General features: G+C 35.2%; 2 protein-coding genes across 2 annotated transcripts; one reads left to right on the top strand and one right to left on the bottom strand.

Moving 5' to 3' along the window:
* LOC146168246 (SET domain-containing protein 9-like) lies at nt 1-1,309 on the top strand. The gene has a single exon (XM_083380941.1). It carries the CDS (start codon nt 108-110, stop codon nt 867-869), a length of 762 nt encoding a protein of 253 aa, XP_083237067.1. The 5' UTR covers nt 1-107; the 3' UTR covers nt 870-1,309.
* Nucleotides 782-19,263, bottom strand: LOC146168245 (protoheme IX farnesyltransferase, mitochondrial-like). The gene is made up of 6 exons (XM_083380929.1): nt 18,815-19,263; nt 12,795-12,919; nt 10,235-10,370; nt 9,959-10,126; nt 1,419-1,692; nt 782-1,277 (listed from the first exon to the last, which is right to left on the bottom strand). The coding sequence occupies exons 1-6, from the start codon at nt 19,176-19,178 to the stop codon at nt 1,127-1,129; spliced, it is 1,218 nt and encodes a 405-aa protein (XP_083237055.1). The 5' UTR covers nt 19,179-19,263; the 3' UTR covers nt 782-1,126.
* Between the last annotated feature and the right edge of the window lie 1,519 nt (nt 19,264-20,782).

Here is a 20,782-nt window from a genome sequence, read left to right as displayed (position 1 = left end):
AGGAGCTTTTTTTGTATTACTATGCCTGGTAGCAACAGTTTTTAAACCAAACATATATTTGCTTATTCAAGATGAGTAATCTTTGTTTCTGTAGTGGTATTTGAGGCATGAAACTGTCAACTCCTTTTACCTCCTGGAGGTCTTACAAGAAACGATTTCTCCCTTGGATTCTTACAAACAATAGTTTTAATGGTGAACTTCAGGCTGGAAAAGTACAGTACATTGAAAAAAGTTTCATACTAGGTCAGCTTACTGACATTTTTCAAACATTACATGCTGATACCCACCAACCTAAAACATCTCAATCTTTCTACTCTGTGACCGGTTTTGAAATCTCCTGCAAGAATAGTGACATTCCCAATGCTGGCATTGGTGTATTTGTGACCAAAGGAAACATTTCTAAAGGGCAAATTGCAGCACTCTACCCTGGAACCATATATTCACCTTCAAATGCGATATTTTTTCAATCTTTCGCAAATTCTTTTATATTTAGATGTAAAGACAGTGTATATATTGATGGAAAAGCTACAGGAATTTCAAAATATATATTTAAATCATGTTCAAGGAGAGACATTGTTGGAAGCTATACTTTGTGTGATACCTCATGGCTTACAACATTTCCAAAATGTATTTTAAATATTGGCCAGTATGTAAACAACCACACAACAAATTTTCCTTACAATGTTGCCTATCAAGAATTTGACTTTCCTTGCAACTTTCCAATTAATCTTCGCTGTTATATTCCCAACATACACTTCAAAGGAATTCAACAGACAGCTTCTTTGAGAGCAGTTGCATTAGTTGCTACAAAAGACATTTCAACTGGAGAAGAATTACTGTCCCAGTATTTCACTGTTCACCATGGATGATATCAAAAAAACTTATTACCTGGCATGCAATGTAATTTAATACTGTCCACCACATGACGTTACATTTATAAATTGGCATAAAAATAACTAATGTTTTTTTCACCTTTTAAATTGTATTTAAGCCCCAAATTATTTTAATTTAGGCATTCAAACCTATAAAAAAGGTTTAACAAAATTTAATAATGCAAATTTCAGTGAAAAACGCATTTTAGTTTATTCAACACACTTAAAAAGCAAAATTAAAATATAACTAAAAGTTACACATTTGGTACAACAAATTTTATATAATCTTTTGATTTTATATCTTCAACAAGTACTTTTCTATCCACGATTAATGCAATAGAAATAAGAAGCAGGTAATATAAACTTGTCTTGTATAGAACTTGTGAAGTCCTGCTGTTTCTTTGTCTGAAAAACAATGAATGGTAAAATCTACATAAAGCTGCCTAAATTCTTTATAAACCTAAAGTTACATCAGAAAAGCTCCTATAATAAAAGTTTTGCCATGGGTATGATATACCCCAAATTTACTTGCATAATATTACGTACTTGTAAAACATATAGGTAGAATACATCATCCAAATGTTGGCAGGTATAGACATGTAGACAAATGACATAGATGTAATTCCAGTCAGAGGCGCAGCAAGACAAAGTCCACATAAGTATACAGAATGTGCAAGGACAACACACCTTGTTGCACTTGGGTTGGAAAGAGGAAGCATATGATATGACCCTCTTGCATAATCACCCCTTCTCCTCCAAGCCAGTGCATAAAAATGAGGAAATTGCCAAGCATACAAAATGCCAGCAAAAATAAAAGCACCTGAAATCAAAGTAACACCCTGACAACTAAAATATTACTAATATAAGTTCAAGCCTAAAACATTATTATGTCAATGGCGTTCCATCCAAATGCATCAATGTACGATTATGTACCACTCGTGCAGGGTGAAAGTAAACTAACATAAAATAAATTTTTGCAAGGGGTACGAAGATCCTTGGGCCACAGAGCAGCTTTTCAAACAGATTTTAGAGCACAGTTTTATTTTGGAATTGTAAATGATATTATGCCATTACCTTTGCTTTGAAAAAACAAACAATTATCTGCAAATAATTGTTGTTGTTTAGTAAGAAACCTCATTGTCTCATAACAATGCATTTTTTTAACTGCATAGTTCTACTTTAAGAGATTGAGAACTGCTACATATGAATTTACTTGCTGTCAGCAACAAACAACAAAGCACAAAGCTTGGAAGAAAATGTACATATAAAGGGGGCATTCAATGTAGTCTTGTAAATGTGCTACAAACAGTCTACTATCCACCTCTAGAACTAGAGTGTAAAAAACAGTATTTGAGGCACAGAAATCGGTTGTGCCTCAGAAGTTCTATCTTAATTTTCCTTGAGTAAAATCGAACCATCGTTTGAGCGAATTTTATCAATGAAGCAGCACCAAATATCTCAATGAGATGTGGCAAACAAAGTAATTGACGTTTAATTTATTTTTGCGATTTTTGTGCGAAATACCGGTTTAGCCCTTAATAGAGATATAAAAGAAATTTAATTTAGCAATATATATCTGAAAAAATCCATTAAAACTTTTTGGGGGTACAAGCAGCAGAAAAGGTTGGGAACCCCTGATTTAGATTGTTGGTTCCCAACCTGGGAATCGCCAGGAAGCTCTGGAAGCTGTAGCCAAAGCCAGTGCTTTTTTACTGTGGCTTACCAGCCCTGGTAGTCATGACCCACAATCAGGTCACTATAGGTTGCCTGGGGGGGTCATGTTGTGTATTATTTAAGGAAAAACCACAGCCTTAACCGCTATGGCCAGCAAACAAGAACTTTTTTACATTTGATTCTAATTAGTTTAGGTCTATTACACTAAAATTGAGGGAATGGTATGTTTCCAAAAACTGAAAAAAGGGGGCCGCAACAACAAAAATGTCCAGAACCACAGATTTAAATCAATACATTTGTTTGTATTGTAAAAGTGTATCCTCTTGTAGACAAAAGGTACAAAAAACCGTCCGTCAAATAAATGTGTTAATGACTTGGAACAAATTGTCTTTACCCCCCCTCAAAAAATGAAATTTTTGGCCAATTTTAACTACTTAAATACTAACAAATTAAACAGCAAAATTATCATGATTCCAAAAGTATTGTTGTTGGGACAACCCCCTTTTTGTAAGTGACATTATCGTTTTTTGTTTGTATGCGAAACGTCATAAGCTAATGCAAAACCAAAATCAAAACGCCGTTTTTCGTTTCTTATTTGGTCGACGGTAAACGGAGGATTTTTTCTCTTTCGCTATTCGTTTGAGTTGGCTGATCAGCAAGTGTTTATGATGTTATACCCGCCTGAAAAAATGGGGAATTCTCCAAGTTAAAAATTTGGGATTCCCCTTTTTGGATTTCTGGATAGCCTCTTACCAACCACCCAAGTATCAGACGAGTACCGACCCTTCCCCTTGGCATAGGGTATCGGCTCCGGCCCCATATTTATCGGACATGACTAAGTGTGACTGTTTCCATTTTTATGTTATAATAGTTCTGGCAATTTTTTTCTCTATACGCATATTGTAATACAACCTGATTTTGTTGCATTGTTTTCCCATCAAACACAGCTTGGATTTTAGCTCACTTAGCAGAAATTGCATTTTGAATATCTTACAGCTACGGTGCAGATGTTGCAATAATCATGGCATAGTAACTCCCAGTGTTGTAATGACTTAAGTCAGGGGTGTGCAACCTACGGCCCGTGGAACCAAAATATTTGTTTTTTAGCCCGCACCACAAAACATTCAGGTCACTGTTAAAATGTTGAAACCTGCTTACTGTTCGTAAGTCTAGGTCACCTTATAGCAAATTTTTTTTTAGTTTATTAGAATAACCACAGTATGAGGTAGAATGCGATTTACCTTAAATTACCGCCAACGGTCATTTAGACCAAATTATAATTTCTCCACGAATAAAATTGCCTTAAACAATATCCTTTTGTTGTGTTATTGTTTTAATTTAAAACAACCATTGAACAATCGCTGCAGTAGCTGGTTACTAGGTTGTTCATCAAATGGTTGACAGAAGAAAAAAGCGAAAGTTATTCCAAAGACAGTGTGGATTGCACTAAGCACTGCAATTTTGGTTGTTTTTAGCTACCGTCCATGTAACAAAAGCATAATAAAAAATGGTTATTAGATCTTTTTCACTTATTTGAAATTTAATTGTTTTTAATCTATTTCAATGTTCACGTGAGTTGTAAAAAAACAAGAAACAAACTTTTCTCTGCGCAGCTAAAACGTAGGTTTTTTTACCTCAAAAATTTCGATCTAAATGTTTCCACAGCTGAGAAATTTTGTTGCTTCAAAGATGGGGTGTGTGAACAATTGTGTTCCGAACTGGGGTTCATGAAAACCCTCATCGCTCAGAACTGCCTAATGTACACCTGGAGAATGGACTTTGGGTTGCCAAAACTTCAATCCAAATAAACCTGGATAAGGTGGTTGGGAAAGCAAGTCAGCTTTAAAGCTTAAATTAAAGTGATTTCAAAATCTTTTCTGTTGATTCGCAATAAACTAAAAACGAAATGGCTTTATTTTCGTGGTAGTCGACAAGATATATGCAAGTGGCCCGTGGTCTAATCCGAATACATATATTTGGCCCGGCAGTATAAAAGGTTGCACACCCCTGACTTAAGTCAATGCCTTGCATTCCTTGAATGAACTTAGGTCACTGTTTTTAAATGAGTTGACTTTACTCTGACTCGGGTTAAAATAAAGTGTTTTATTAGGGATTTTTTTTTTTATAAAATTTGGTTATAATATATATATATATAAATTTTTCTAAATAACACAATTAGCTTGCTATTTTGTTATTTTTTTAATTGATTTATTGCCCGTAATCCAGTAAGGTTATCAATTTTAGTTTTTGACAGGAACTTAACTTGGTAATATTGACAGAGACTTGACTTGGACTTATTTTTATAAAATTTTTTTTTTTTATAAGTTATTTTATAAATGACTTGACTGGGACATAAATTTCAAAATGACTTCTACACTGGCAACACCCAGGAAAAAATCTTCCGTTTTGTATTGCAGGTGGAGAATGGCGTGTAATTTAGCGTAGTGCTGTATATTAAACTTAGGAAACTGCATTGCTGATTGATTTAGGTTTTCAAGAAAAGTTAACTATTACACAAAAAGCGGTTTGCATGAGATCATTATCGTCAGACAGAAAATCCCTTAGTTGAAAATTCAGGGCCCACCCTTTTTGGATTTCTGTACAACCAACAAGATAAAATAAAACATTCACCCTCTCCCATTTGTTGGTTTACCATCATTAACCCTAGGTTAAACAATTCACCAGTTAAAAAACAATGAGTTTTGACACAATTGACTTTTCTTGATAAAATTTGGAATAAAACCTATGAACATGACTCAAGGCAGCTTATATAATCTATGTTCTTTTAATATACAGGTTTAAAGATTTGTGCATGAAGGATTGAAGTTATTACCTATTACTAGCTATGTGATACAAATAGTACCAGTAATTAAATGTAATTTTTTATTTTACGAAAAGTTCGAAAGTTTTTCGGTCGCTGGTATGGCAGACAGACCACGTAATCGTTGCCTAAGAAAAGACGCAGCGTCATACGGAGCGCCGCCTAACTAAAGGTCAAAGTGCGCTCACTTCTCCACGGGTGCGTGTGTGACATATCGTAAACTCTTAATGTAACCGTACAAAACTTTTTTCAAGCGCAATTATTTGTGTGGATATAAAATCAAATCAAGTATATTGCCTTAATAAAAACAATTTTACTGTTTCCAACTTAAGACTTTTATGTTTAAGAACTTCTTGATGAAACTTCTTGATGTCTGTTACCGCGCAAAATTTAGGTATATAGTTCGCAATTTTTTCCCGTTGGACGCAATATGGTACCGGGATTATGTATTTGCTTTAAGGTTTTACGTTTGTGAGTGGTTCCAAAATTGCTTTTTGGTTACAAACTTTGTTGTGGGAACACACAATAAGACGCCTAAATTATTCAGAATAAGGCCTAAATTCATCAGAATAAGGTCTAAATTCAATGGAATCAGTCCTAAATTCATAGGAATAAGGCCTAAATTCAGGCAAATAAGGCCTAAATTCATCGGAATTAGTCCTAAATTCATCGGAAGAAGGCCTAAATGGCCCTAACCTGTGGGTAGAGGGTGTGGGCGATCGGGGGCCATCGGTCTGGCATCAGCCGTTTTGGTGACTACGTTTGTACGCCCATGTTTGAACAGCGCCGTCAGGGCGCCACTGTTTGGCACCGGATTTTTGGTCCTGTTAGGGGTTATTGGTGGGGTTAGAAAATGGGTTAGTGTTGAAGTTATTAGGGGAGTTAGTGATGCACTTAAGGGGTGGGGTTTGGGTTAGTTAAAGTGTTGTTTAGGCCTGATTCTGACCTTTTAGATGTTATTCTGATGGATTTAGGACTTATTCCGATTTAGACGGTACTAATATCATTAGTATTAGTCCTATTTTGACCTCATTCCGAATTGTGTTTTATTCTGACGTTGGGGTTGTTCTTATCTCGGTCTTATTGCTGGAGTCCCTTTGTTGCATTGTATAACAAAACTGTGTAAAATTAGTAATGTAATCTCACAAGACGAAGTATTAAATTGGTTTCTTGGGTAAATTGCCTTAAATGCTTCCAACTCAAGAATTTTATGTTTAAGAACTTCTCGAAGTATGTTACCGCGCAAAATTAGGTAGTGTTTGCAAAATATTGCATTTAATGCGGCGGTTTTAATAGTTACCAATTTCAGTTTCAAATAAGATTTTACTTATGTTAGACGCAGTTTTAGTTTACAAAGTCGAACAATTAAATGTTTCACAATCATGCAGATAAATGCGATAATTTAGAACACAACATCCGATTAAATTTCGCTTCCATACAGACGTAAAGGTGCGACTCCAATTGTGGAGAAGCATTTAGTTAACCCATTTCAGGCACAAACAACAAATATAGTCAAGGGATACAGGCTGTACATTAATTAACGCTTAGGGAATTTAAAATGTTTTATTTAGGAAAAATTAATTTTTTTACCACATTACACTCTATTTAGCACTCTAGCCAGGATGCTACGCTGTCCATAACATTTCTTTTTAGTAGTGCCCAAATTGGATAAGTGAAAGGATCTTTTTTGGGTCTTCACTTTTGGCTTTTTCACTAATAATTAGTTTGGAACTTCTGTTTTTATTAGCTCTTAAATATATATAATCTGAAATTATTATTGTCCTTCGGATGTTTTGGTTGCAATGGACAGGTGGAGCAATATGCGCAGGAGAGCACGAGAGCGTCGCAATAATCTTAATTAATTTCTTCCATACATAAAATTAGTCTCTTTATTTGCAGTAATGCGCTCGCTTAAGACGCGATTTCGCTTGGTAATTTGTGTGGCAGACTTAGTCAAGCGTAGCGCGGTGAAACCACCCAATGGTCAAGGTAATTATCGCGCGTAGTGAAGCGGTTTTAGCAGTAAGGACTTTTTAACTGTTAAACGGTTACGCACTTTTCTTAAGTTGATAACTAATTAAAATAAGATTTTGCCCTTGCGTCTTTCCTGTTTATACTGACATAAGTTCAAGCTACGTCTTTAGTTGACACAACATTGCTTTTTTGGGGAATATTATAAATTTGCATTGTTCACTGTTTTAGCAGAACAATTAGCCTAAAAGTTTTATCTATAAACGGTCCTAACCAATGTTCTCTCTAATCCTTTACCATGTGTGCAGGTGCCCAAAATTTTGCGCACTAGCCGAAAATAAGTGCGCAAAGTGCACAAAATTTCCAACAAAAAAAGTGTCCAAATTAGATACGGGGTAGACCTTTTTTTCAGGGGGTCTTCACTATTTTTAGTTTGTGAATATCCGCGCTCACCGAATTGACCCTAACTGCGTTTTTATAATTATTTTTTGCTTGCTTTGTCCATCGAACGGATGTTTTTGTTGAAATCGAGAGGACCAATATGCATGGGAGAGCACAAGAGGCGTCGCAATAATCTTAATTAATTTCTCCCAAACATGTCTCTTTATTTGGAGAACTGCGTTCGCTTGAGACAAGATTTCGCTTGGACTTATTCAAGCGTAGCGTGGTCTAACCGTCTAATGGTCAAGGTAATTATTGCGCGTAGTGCAGCGGTGTTATCAGTAAGCATTTTTGAGTTTTAAACGGGTTACGCATTTTTCTTAAGTTGATAACTTTAATTTTAAAAATATTTCGCCTTCGCGTCTTTCCTGTTTATATTGACATAAATTTAACCTACTCCTTTAGTTGACACAACACGCAACTTTGCTTTTTTGGGGTATAGTATAATCTGCATTGTACACTGTTGTTTTACCAAAACAATGAGCGTAGAAGTTTTATCTTCGGGAAGTCCTAACCTTTTAAGCTAGGGGTCGTCAACTTTTTTCTAGTGGCGGGCCAAAACCAAACCCAGCAAGGTCTATGCGGGCCACACGAAATGAGAAAATGTGTTATTAGAAACAACACTGTGAATCAGACGGGCCTTGGATCTTTTTTTTGGCACTTAAAAATGGTTTAATAACATTCGAGGAGGCAGTGAAGCGTTGGCGTAAAGCGCATAAAATAGCGCTTGTTTGGTTTTCATTGAGTCCACATGTTGTCATCCATACTACTAATGAAAAGTGTAATAAAACTACTTTAAAGAAACGCGATAACCTTAATAGTTTATCTAGTTGTTGAGTGTTTATTAACCTTGAAGTAGAAGGAAGTAGACCTTGAAGTAGAAGGCGACCGAAGCGAGCGCTATTTTTTGGTATACTGGCATTTCTTTTAAATTTCAAGTTTTTATTACTTTGCCGAAAATAAAAAAATGTTAAAAAATATATATCCAATATTTGTTAATACGTTTTCCGTTTGTCCTCGACTCACTTGGCAGCCTTCCATGGCGCAACGGTAACGACGCGCTGATCGAGTTTAAAAGACAGCATCATAACAAATCAGATGTCGAAACATGAAAATTATTTGCATTCACAAAGTTAAAACAGTCAAAAAGTATTTGAAATGGACTTGTGAATAGTTTGTCAAAGAGGCGGCGGGCTGTAGGTTAAAAACAGTATTTAAGCGTTAAAAACAGCTTAAAACTGCAATAATTCCTGACGGATCGGGTGAGACTACACATGTGTGTAATTTCAAAGTAAAGCATAAGACACCGAATATAGGCAATAATCACACCAGACGTAACATGTAACCATAAAAATGACTGCACATAATAGAAAATATTTATAGCAGTACTTGCGATGCATCAAACTAATTTGGGTACTTTTTGTTCTGTACGTAGCTCAGATTAAACTAATTTGGGCACTTTTTGTTCCGTGCGTAGCTCAGATAAAACTAATTTGGGCACCTTTAAATATTTATAGCAGTACTTGCGACGCCCTAAGAATTTGACGGCGCTCTATTTAGGGGGGAGCGCCTCCCCATAGTAAGAACAACTTTTTTCCACATATATATATGCCCCCAAAAAATGCGCTTATTGGGATCACTGGTCCTAACCTTTTAAGCGTTAAAAAACAGCATGAAAAGATGTTTTTTGCAAATAAAAGGATATCGCAGATAATTGCAATAATTTTGTTTGAAAAAGTTTAAAGCTATTACAACGCGAGGTTTTTCATATAAAGCATATATAATGCATGTCATTTTCTAAGTAAAGCAGAAGACATAGGCAGAAATCAGACCAGGCGTAACATGTAACCATAAAAATTGCGGCACAAAATAAAAAAAAGGTTCCCAGCCCCTGACTGGAGTGCAACGATTAGACAGAAAAAAAAATGTAATTTAAAAAAATATTTTCGCATTATTTAACCCTCTGACAATGATGTTAAGGCTGCAACAATCCACAATAAGATTACTTTTTGGTTACATGTTAATTGCCACATTAATTATCAGGTGTATTGCAGCAGTAATTGATTGATATCATCACAACAACGACCGTAGTCCTTAACCAGTTAAAATTGAACTGGTAAATATTTTATTTAGCCTTGGCAACACGGGGTATTTCATTTAGTTAGAAATAAAAGTATACCAGAATCAAGGTTTCCAGTTGCTGCAGTCCATCCCATAATTGGAGGAATAGCCCCAACCACAGCCCCAACCCAAGTGTTTATCCAATGTATACGTTTTAATGGAGTGTAGACTGACGCATACAGAACTATGTTTGCTAATCCAAGTGAGGCAGTCAACATGTTGACTCCTAAAACAAACATAACTAGTTAAAAAAAATAAATGTTTATTTTTAAAACATATGTATTGAAAGCTAAAGATTTTTTTTAGTAAATACACAAAAAAAAACATTTCTTACCAAAATATAAACAACCTACTCCAGAAAAACCAGTCACAAATGAAAATCCAAGAGCATGTAAAGAACTGATACCACCACGTACCAAAGGTCGGTTTCTGGTCCTATCCATTTGGGCATCGTAGGGCACCTCGCCAAGCTTTTTAAATGAGCAAAGATTTTAATTGATTAAATCACTGAATTTTGCCTTAACCAGGCTGGCAGAATCTTGCCAGCCTTCTGGTGACAAGCATTTTTGGCGAAAATTCTTTGTTTTATTGGTCGTGCCCCTTAACTTAATTGTTGGCCTGACCACAGCAATTGCCTTGGTACTCTGGCCTTTTCATGGTCATTTCTACGTAATTCTGCCTTATAATATAAAAACTACGTAAAATAGATTAATTAGGTAAAAAAGGTGAAATTTAAAAAAAACGGAGGTTACAAAATTGAGCATAACATGAAGTCATCAAACAACAAATTTTTATTCTGCCAAGCACATATATATTGCATTGCATTTAGTTAGTTTAAATCAAGTTGTCAAACAGAACCTAAAGCGTTTTTTTTTTAAATAAGGGAGTCTAACCGGAACTGAATCAAATTTTTGGTGGTTACACAAACCTGAATTGATCAAAAAAGCGGTTTACTTCAGTATGAGATCACAATATGTAATTCTGGTAGAGCTTAATATTTAGTCCAAATTTGGTTTTCAGGTCTTTTATCTAAAATTTGGCTTCCCAGAACTTTATAAACTGTTTTTTAAGATACCTTTGGTTGAACCGGAGCTGAACCGGAATAGACCAAATATTGAAAAAAACTCAAACTGAACCAAACCTGAACCGATTAAGTCAAACATTGGACTCTTGAACTTTTTTTTTTCGTTTTTTTAATTTAGGGAGCCACACCCTTGATCAAAATTCAATGCCCCGATCAAATGAAATCGTTGATCTGCCCCTGCTACTCATGTTAGCCTACTGACCAACAATGTTATTAACCTTGGACCACCCTGATCTTAGACAAACTATAACTATGCTCAAACAAGCAAAGTTAAAATTGGAATTTCAAAGGGGTTTTAGCCAGGTTATTAGGTCAAAATTTAAGTTTAGTGGCAAGTTGTTAAGCTACTATTTTTTCATAAGATTGCATTGCTGCATGGGTTGTGAATCATGGCTAAAATTGCCAAGTTAATTTGGTACCGGATCGGATCTCAGTAGTGATACTGCCACTTAGTATTGAGTATCAGCCCTGATCTAATGTTTACATTCATCCGTAATACTAAACAACCCTGCACCTTTGCTTGAAGATATTTCAAATACAATAACATAGTTGTCCTGTGTTTTTTTACCCTTTTTATGTACGATTCAAGTGCGACAAATAGGGAAGTTCAAAGTAGAATAGCGAATCCTTGGGTTTGAATCCAAATTGGATTCATATCCAATTTGCCGTTCATTTCGGGTAATTGAAACCGATATAATTTAATGTTGTACCGCCGATGGTTGTGCCTAACTATACATACGCGAGTGGCAAGTTTAGATGAAGGCGTGTCGCTGCGGCTACACATTTATAGTGCTTGTTTTAAATGTAGCCTGGTAGTGCAGTGTCAAGCATTTTTTGGGGCAGGCGACCAATTAATTCGAGTCTTGCGACAACCTTCGCCTAATAATTAGTTTATTGTGTGGTATTGCATTGTACTCACTATATTGGCAAAATATTGAGTTTTGGCAACAGGCTGGACATGCATTACAGTTTACAGAAGAACTGCTTCAAATCACAGTTGTTAAGAATGTTAAACATTTTGGAGATTATATTTTATTACAATTTACACATGTTAGCAAATTGTTTTGCGTTTATTGAGTGACTGTGGGTCCTGTAGTGTATTTATAAAAATAATCCCTCACCCAAACCAAATCGACATTAAATAATTTAATAAAAACATACCAGGATTGTATATTCTGGATTCGTTATTCTAGATTTGAAACCTAAAGTTCTAGAATCCCCTGGGATTCTACTTTGAACATCCCTAGCAACAAATCATTAATGCTTTTTCTACCTCTTATACAGTTTGTTTGTACTGTTTTAAATTATTTTATTGTAACATTACAGTTCACCACTTGGCGAAAGTGCTTGTAAGAGTTCTGCAAACTATTTATATTTTATAAAGGGTGCTGTAAGTCCAAAAAGGTTGGGAACTACCTTCGTTATATATATATATACATTGCATTACAAACTTAACCAAGACTGTTACAGCTTCATTTTCAAATCATATTGGTTTTTGGCATTGAAAGTAAAATCTGCAATATGGTAGAATGCCGGCGACTTTGGAAATTAAAAATAAATATGAGGATAACAATTTTTCTTTTTAATTTGCCTAGTTAATTGCAAACACAGCATTTAACTTTCGGGGCACAAAAAAATAGGGCCAACATTTTTGTCACCAGAAGGCTGACAAGATTCTGCCAGCCTGGTTGTTAGGTTTAGTAAAGTCTGTAGAAAGATTTTGATATGAGGGTAACTTTAAGATGCGTAAAGTGAACCCTCCAGATCTCCTAGAATTTATTGACTCACTTGACTGTCACTGCCCCCTTACCTGATTTAAAGTGTTAGCTGAACACGAACAGAGTGCTATTCCAACAGTAGCAAGAAAAAATGTAAAGTGGTCAAATTGAGTGGGTGCAAGGCAATATCCAGCATCAGCAGTCATCACTACAAACACTGCAAACAAAATAAAAAGTTTTCTGTAATAGAAAATTAAAATAAGTTTCTTGTATTAGAATGTGCAGTAAACCATGCAACATGACAGCTAGAATTTCTGCTCTAATATATACACTTGGGCTGCTATACCATCCTTGTTTCCAGGGTCTATCTTTAAAAAAATATTATAGTTCTTGTTTATAAAGAATGCTCTTGTCTGCAACTTTAAATTAGAACTTTGTTTACAAAGCAGTGATTGAAACCAGATTTATACTATCCTAATTTTTTGGCTACCAGAATTCTGTGACATTACAAAGACTGGACAATTAAATTAGGGCTTTTGTTAGCACCAGTTGATAGCAATGCTGGGAATCAAGAGCTCTTTGTAAGAAAAAGTACTGTTAGTAGTTGTGAAAATAATAATTTTTCCAATCCATAATTTAGGTGGCAAGGTAATTAAAGCTTTCTACATATTGGACAGATAAACCTGGCGTTGCACCGACTAAATGGGATTATATAAATGTCAGACAGAAAACTGGCTGAAGTATTTACCCGTTTTACTAACAAAAAATAGGTACAGCGTTGCATTGCCAAAGCTGCTTTTTACTCTTGTTATTGGGCTGATTTTATTTAAGGAACTTGACATAACATAATAGTTGCATCCCAAGACCCGAAGGGCCGAGGTGTGTTGTTTTAATTTTTTAAGTGCGTCACATAGGGATGTTTTGTATCTTAACTCTATTGCATTAATAAGATGCTTACAGATATTTTTACCACCTGACATTTGCACTAAACTTATTATTTAAAAAATCTGCAGCAATTGATTATGATTTTCTGAAACAAATGTATACATAATATGGATTTGGTTTAAGAATCAAAGGGAAAACTAGCATAATTCATATTGCTGGATGCATTAAAATTTCACCAAACTTGCCACAAGAAAAACAGTTTGGGTACCACTTATTTAAACCATGTTTGTTTAATTTAATATAAATTTATCTTATTTGGTGTCCAGAAAGAAAATGTAGTCTCTAGATGGCCTTAATGTCCACTGTTAAACCACCCAGATAGTTAACAAAGCCACAAAGGCTTAATTGGCATTTTTTGCTGTGGGCTGCCTAGAATGTAATGTACTTTTAGATATATATTTTTAACCTTTGTGGGTGTTCCAAGAAAAAGGGGTTGCAAAGCACTCGTCTAAATCACTATAACACCTTTATTTTGTAGTATTCACAATTAGTCAAACTTGCAGTTTTCATCAACTTTCTGTTGGTGACTTTTGCCAATTTTTTTAAAATTCACTTTAGCAATCACTTCGAATAGGATGATTCTAGTCAGTTAGTAGAACCACAAAGAAAACTGTTTGTCGCAGTTTGCTCACTATTGATTTAGGTCAGGGGTGTGCAATTATTTTCAACCGTGGACCGCATGAAAAACTTGAAATGTTGTGGCTGGCCGGGTCAAAAATACGGTCTTAAATACACGCAATATGACGTCATACTCTGATACTATAAAACAAATAACTAACAAACTTGTTATTACTTTAGGAATTGTTTGCTAATGTGCAATTTAAGTGTTTGCTAATGTGCAATTTAAGAATTTAAGGATGAAAAAATATGCGACTATAGGCTACTTGTTTTAAAAAGCAAACCTTAATTTAGATTTGAAGGTTGACGTCACCTACGCATTGAGCACAGATAAATGTACATTGCCCGACATATTTGGCGTTTATTGAAATAAATTTCCATTTGAGTCTTTTAAAACAACCTAAAAATAGAATTTGGCGGGGTAATGACTAGATCTGTCGCTGGACAGAGTGTTTACGATACAACCAAAACATGTAGAAACTCGCCCTTGTTTTCGATTAGCCTATTAAGGAACATAAGCCGCGGGCCGGATCAAATCACCTAGCATTGTCACGCAAAATATATACGGTTAGGCAAAGCCCAATAATATGTTGTGAGACATTCGTTCGATCCAGGTAAGGGAAAAAGCACTTGCTAGGGATGTTCAAAGTAAAATATCGGATCGTTGGATTCAAATTCAATTTTGCTGTTTATATTGAGTAATTGGAACCGATATAAATTTATTCCAAAGTGCGCTTTTCAGAAGGACACGTGTGACGTATTTGGACTGATCGGGCGGTTGGACTTGGCACTCATGGTGCTCGTAAAATACGCTGACTTTGCAAGTTAACGATGCACTTTGCATTGGTGCTACATAAATTTCATTCCTAAAATACGCTGACTTTGCAAGTTAACGTTGCGCATTGTGTGCTACATAAATTTCATTCCTAAGTGAGTTTTTCTGAAGGCTGTTTGTGACATAGTTTGGTCTGACCAAGCGGTTGGAGTTTGGACTCATGGTAGTGTTAAAAACCGCCGACTTTGTATGTTAACAGCGTTGCGGTGTAGGTGCTAAGGTACTCTGTATCTGCATTGTTGTCATTGCGGTTGAGAAGCACGGACATAGTTTTGACGAAGATGAAAGAGAAATATGTGTCCATTGCAAGTATGGTTTCCATTGTCAAAGGATTACATGTAAAACTCAGCCCAAAAGATAAGGATTCAAAAACAATTCATTCTTTAAGATAATGTATATGTCAGTTGCAAGATATTTTGAGTATGATATTCTACCAGTTACAGCCTGTATAGAGTCAGAGGTGTTGGAGATGGCCCAGTGAGTGGTACAGCATCACATCCTTCAACATCCACTGAAATACCTCCAGCTCAAATGGACCAGATTGCTGGCCTCGTGTCTCTTGGGGCTGAAGCTGGGAATTCCAGCAGTGACGAGTCAAACCAGTGATTCTTAACCTTTTATGGCTTGCGGCACCCTAACAAGATTTTTTTGTAGATAATTCACTAGAATGTCATAATAAACGAAACTGGAACAATACACATTAACTCTCTACAACGTAGGAAGATTTAATTGGATTTATTCCACTCTAATTTTACACAAAAAGTTTAAAAAATCAGCAAAAATCAGATTCTCAAATATCTCTAGGCACCCTTGGACATTAGAAATGGCACCCCAGGGTTCCCCCAGTTGAGAACCAGAGTCAAACTATGATAATGAAAAAAAAAAAAAGATGTGGCATGACATGCTAAAGCGAAAGCCTGTGAAGAGCCGGTAGACATTTTAAAATGGTGGCATGTTTATTTTCAAGTGCTGGCTAACCTCCAGTAAGCTACGTTCAAGGCTTACCGGAAAGCATTTAAAAGAACTAAATGTTTTGCATTGTAACTAGGGATGTTCAAAGTAGAATCCCAAGGTATTCTAGAATAATAGGTTTCGAATCTAGAATAACGAATCCAGAATAGCGAATCCTAGTATATTTTTATTAAATTATTTAACCTTGATTTTGTTTGGGGAAGGGATTAATCTTAATCTACCCTATAGGGCCCACAATCACAGCAATAAATCGCCCAAACACTTTTCTAACATGTGTACATTAAAATAAAAAAACTCTCTCATATGTTTAACATTCTTAACAACTGTAATCTGAAGCCGTTCTGTAAACTGTAATATGTCAACTGTCCAGGTTGTGTCCAAAACTTATATTTTTGCCAATAGTGAGAAAATGCAACACTGCACACAGATGTATTAAAGAATTCGGTCCTGATTTTGATCGCATTGTTAAGTCTTATTGTTTCTTTATTGACTAACATGATCTGTTATGCAGTCAAATGATGTACTGCAAAGAATACAAAGTTATTATTGACATAACGAATTCTTGACAATTACGTTGTGCATAACTGCATAACTTCCCTGAATATTGGCCTAAAGTTGACCTTAAGTAACCCTAGAGCGCATTTTGTGGACTGCCAGCACGTTTTGCAACGCTATGTTACTTTTGCAACTTAACGCATTTAGGGCAATTGCGAACTCCACACCAGACATTACACGTTAGTCGCTCGCCCAATAATGCTTGATTGACACTTAATTATTAGACGAACGTTATCGCGAGACGCGGTAATTGGTCGCCCGAAAAAACGCTGACACTGCACTATGAGGTTACATTTAAAGCAAGCACTGTAAGTTGGTCGCCGCAGCGACAGGTCAACTTACCACACGCGTTTGTGCAATTAGGCGAAACAATCGGTGGTAAAACATTAAATTATATCGGTTCCAATTACCCGAAATAAACGGCAGAATTGGATTCAAATCCCATCTGGATTCGAATCCAAGGATTCGATATTCTACTTTGAGCATCCCTAATTGTAACAAATTTTTATTGTAGATTGCATTATTTTTTCATTTTCAATGCATATTATATATTTTTGATTTATGTTTATAGTTTAGTGTTATGTTTATTATGCGATGTTTTTGTTGGTATTCTTTTCTTTCTTTTTCTTTTTCAATAAGATTCAATTATTTTAAATAAAATGTTGTCCATGAAGTTGTGTTGTTATACAGATGCCAAATATTCATAAATAGTAAAAATTATATACTCAACATATTACATAAGGATTCACTATTCTGGATTTGTTATTCTAGATTCGAAACCTACTATTCTAGAATACTTTGGGATTCTACTTTGAACATCCCTAGCGCTTGCAAACCAGCACTATTTTGGCCATTACTGAAACACCAACTAATCTGTTTAGCCGGAATCTCGGTTTATTTCCTAGTATGTGTTTTAAAAAACTCTCTCTTACTTTATACCAACTACATGACTGTAGTAGGTTAATCATACTGAAAACGAAAATGAACAGTTAAAATTGAGCGATCTTGCAAACAATATGCAAGCCATGTTAACAGAGAATGTGGTCTTTGCATGATTCGGGTAGTTTTTTTATCCACTTTAATTAGCCTTTTTAAACCATTATTATTTAGTGAGCTTTTATTATGTAGGTGTGATGTCGTCGCTCCTTTTGTTAGGCGACAATGAAGGTGCTCTGTCTGCCCTTTATGATTGGCTGGGCAAAAACCGTCTGCCGTCAGGCATTCCAACTCCAAACCCTGTACTCACCATACCTTCCCCCAAAAAATAAAATTTGTCGAATGATGTTTCTATAACAGCGATGGCAAACCACAAATTTTTAAGGACTCATTTGTCTCTCTCTCGAAATACCGAAATGTTATCAACTATTAAATCAGGGCTTCCCAATCTGTAGGTCCTGTAAAATTGTTTTAGGGGTGACGATTACGCCTACATTAAATGCACTTTAACAAATGCGTGCAGAAAAGCCAACTAAAAAGCCATTTTTTATTGCTGTAAAATGAAAAGGGTGGCTATGCTTTAAGAGAAATTAAGAGCTTGCAGATTAAAAATTCTGCAAACCCTGGTTATACCATGCTGAAAAGCTTTCTGCTGAAATTCTGTAATCCCATAGAAAATGCTGCAGCATTTGTTCACTAGTTAGGTTCTTACTATTGGTGGTAATCCGAATTAATCATCGTAAAACCTTGAATTACCAACCCAGACAATAGCATAAAACAATGCAGCAGGAAAGTTTCGCATAAAGTTAGCATATAATTAATTATGACCCACTTGTGTTTCTGATGAACTTCTATAATCCCATAGAAAATGCTGCAGCATTTGTTAAATAGTTAGGTTCTTACTATTGGTGGGAATCCGAATTAATCATCGAAAAACCTTGAATTACCAACCCAGACAATAGCATTAAAACAATGCAGCAGGAAAGTTTCGCATAAAGTTAGCATATAATTAAATATATGACCCATTTGTGTATTTTGTAAGGATTACGGTCGTGTTTGTGACCTGTGCAAAGAAAAGGTTTGCCATCCCTGTTCTATAAGTTACACATTACAAGCAGATGCACATTTGAACTATGTTTCACCCCATCATTCCATTTTTTTCTGATTTTTGCCATACTTTCCAGACAGGATAAAAATAGTCAAATTAATTTAGTGTCAGTACTACTCACTTTAGTTACTAAATATACTTACATGACAAATACCACTTAGATAGTGATGCATATATTCCTGGTAGTTTAAAGATATTTCGTTCAGTTCCATATAATTCTGTATAGTTGTTATTGGATTTAATCACTTTCAGTACATTGTTAGTTTGAATTGCTCGGTGAGACTGGATTTCCTCCGATTCTACTTCGCTTGACTTAAAATAGGCACGGTTCCAATTAGAATGGTCCCCATTGAATTTAGTAACATTTTTATTTATTTCTCTTGGATTGGAAAAAAGTCTCTTGGTATTTAATGCAAACTGAATATGTGATTGATTAATATGTCTCTGCAATACTAGATCAACAACTCTGTCGGAAACAACACACATCCGACTGTAGAATTTAATCATTTTTATTTAGGCTTCCATATGCATCAAAAATTAAAGGTTTTTCTAAATGCATTGCAACATCAGTTTAGTTTATTCCAAATATAACTTTTCTGAAAAACAGGAATATATATAAATAGATTTAAAGTCCTATCTTTAATTATCCCGCTATTCTATATTTTCAACCTTTTTTAACAATAGAATCTTTAATTTTTAAGTTGACCAAAAGAAATGTTATATTTTAGACCCACTTGTAAGGAGACTGTAGGTCGCATACAGTGCGGCTATGTCGCATAGCCACATAATATTGCATATAAAACACCATTGTCAGATTAAAATTTGATTCAAAGCCACACCATACAAGAAAAAAGGTAAAAAAATGAAGGAACTTTATGAACCGGTTTTGACTTTTGGAGCAATTTTTTCCGAACTGTACCGAATCTGAACCGTTTTTTTTTGTTAGATTTTAAGGAGCCGAACCAAACTGAACAGAATAATTTGAAAGAACCTGAACCTTAACCAAACCTGAAAATAAAAGCGGTTCATTTCAGCATGACGTCACAATTTGCATTTCACGGAGTCAAGTTACGCCACGTCTGATATTTTATGAAAAAAATATGAATAGTGATTAAATAAAACATAGATTTTTTATTTTTCAGATATATATTTGAAAAATGAGATGCTGTTTTTTTAATAAATCACGTAACTTAGATAAAATTACTTACAAAGTTACAATTCAAAGATTATACTCTACATTTATTGACCCTCATTTTTAGATTTAACGCAACTTATATTGTATCCGAACCGGAACGTTATCAACCGGTTTTGAAATAATGACAGTTGAACCGGAACTTTAAAATTGCTCGAAACCGAAACCTGATCTGAACCGGATTCAGAAAAAATCCTTGAACCCAAACCGAACCTGAAAAGTCAAACGGTTTGACTACCTGCTCTGCTATATATGTAAAAAAATGTGTATAGTTGATTTTGTATGAGAATAACAATGAAGGGCGCTGGTCTACAATCCTACTCCAACGAACATTATTAATATTTGGGTATGTTTATTTTATGTTTGTTAGTAATAATCAAGTCAATAAAATACGACACAAATCAATAAGACGCAATTTTTCCCATTCTTATAGCAATACAGCCTGTTTAATTAGAAAATTCGGCGCTCTTTCACTATTGTACGTGAAAAATTATGCAAAATAAAAATAATACCGCATACCACAACGCATATTGTTTGGGTTAGGGTGCGGGTTAGCGTTTGGGTGAGGGTGGGTGACGTAATGTTATGTTTATTATTAATAATAACTTGACCCACCCTCAACCAAACGCTAACCCAAACAATATGTGTTGTGGTATGCGGTATTTAAAGAAAAAAATTTTTTATTAATTTTTACGTACAATAGTGAAAGAGCGCCGAAAATTATTCTGCATTGTTCTCTGAATGACCACAGAGAGGTGTGGGTGGGTATAGTAATATTATATCGATTATTCAATAATAATGCTCGACCCACCCTCACAGGGAGACGGACTCAAAACCAAAATGTGCACATTGTGCACTTGCTATATGTGCACCGCATTCGAAGGTGCACATTGTGCGCACCAAAGTCTCTATAGAAATC

This window comes from Ascidiella aspersa, chromosome 1 (genome assembly GCF_963924565.1).
Source record: "Ascidiella aspersa chromosome 1, kaAscAspe10.2, whole genome shotgun sequence".
NCBI lineage: Eukaryota > Metazoa > Chordata > Ascidiacea > Phlebobranchia > Ascidiidae > Ascidiella > Ascidiella aspersa.
Note: the sequence above shows the minus strand (reverse complement) of the source record. Positions and strands in the feature narration are given on the sequence as shown.

Coding starts and splice junctions, on each gene's coding strand:
- LOC146168245 (XM_083380929.1), bottom strand. CDS start 19,178: ATGATTAAATTCTACAGTCGGATGTGTGTTGTTTCCGACAGAGTTGTT. Junction 12,920..18,814: donor ATCTAAGTGGTATTTGTCAT/GTAAGTATATTT, acceptor TTTTGTTTGCAG/TGTTTGTAGTGATGACTGCT. Junction 10,371..12,794: donor CAGCTAACACTTTAAATCAG/GTAAGGGGGCAG, acceptor TCATTTAAAAAG/CTTGGCGAGGTGCCCTACGA.
- LOC146168246 (XM_083380941.1), top strand. CDS start 108: ATGAAACTGTCAACTCCTTTTACCTCCTGGAGGTCTTACAAGAAACGA.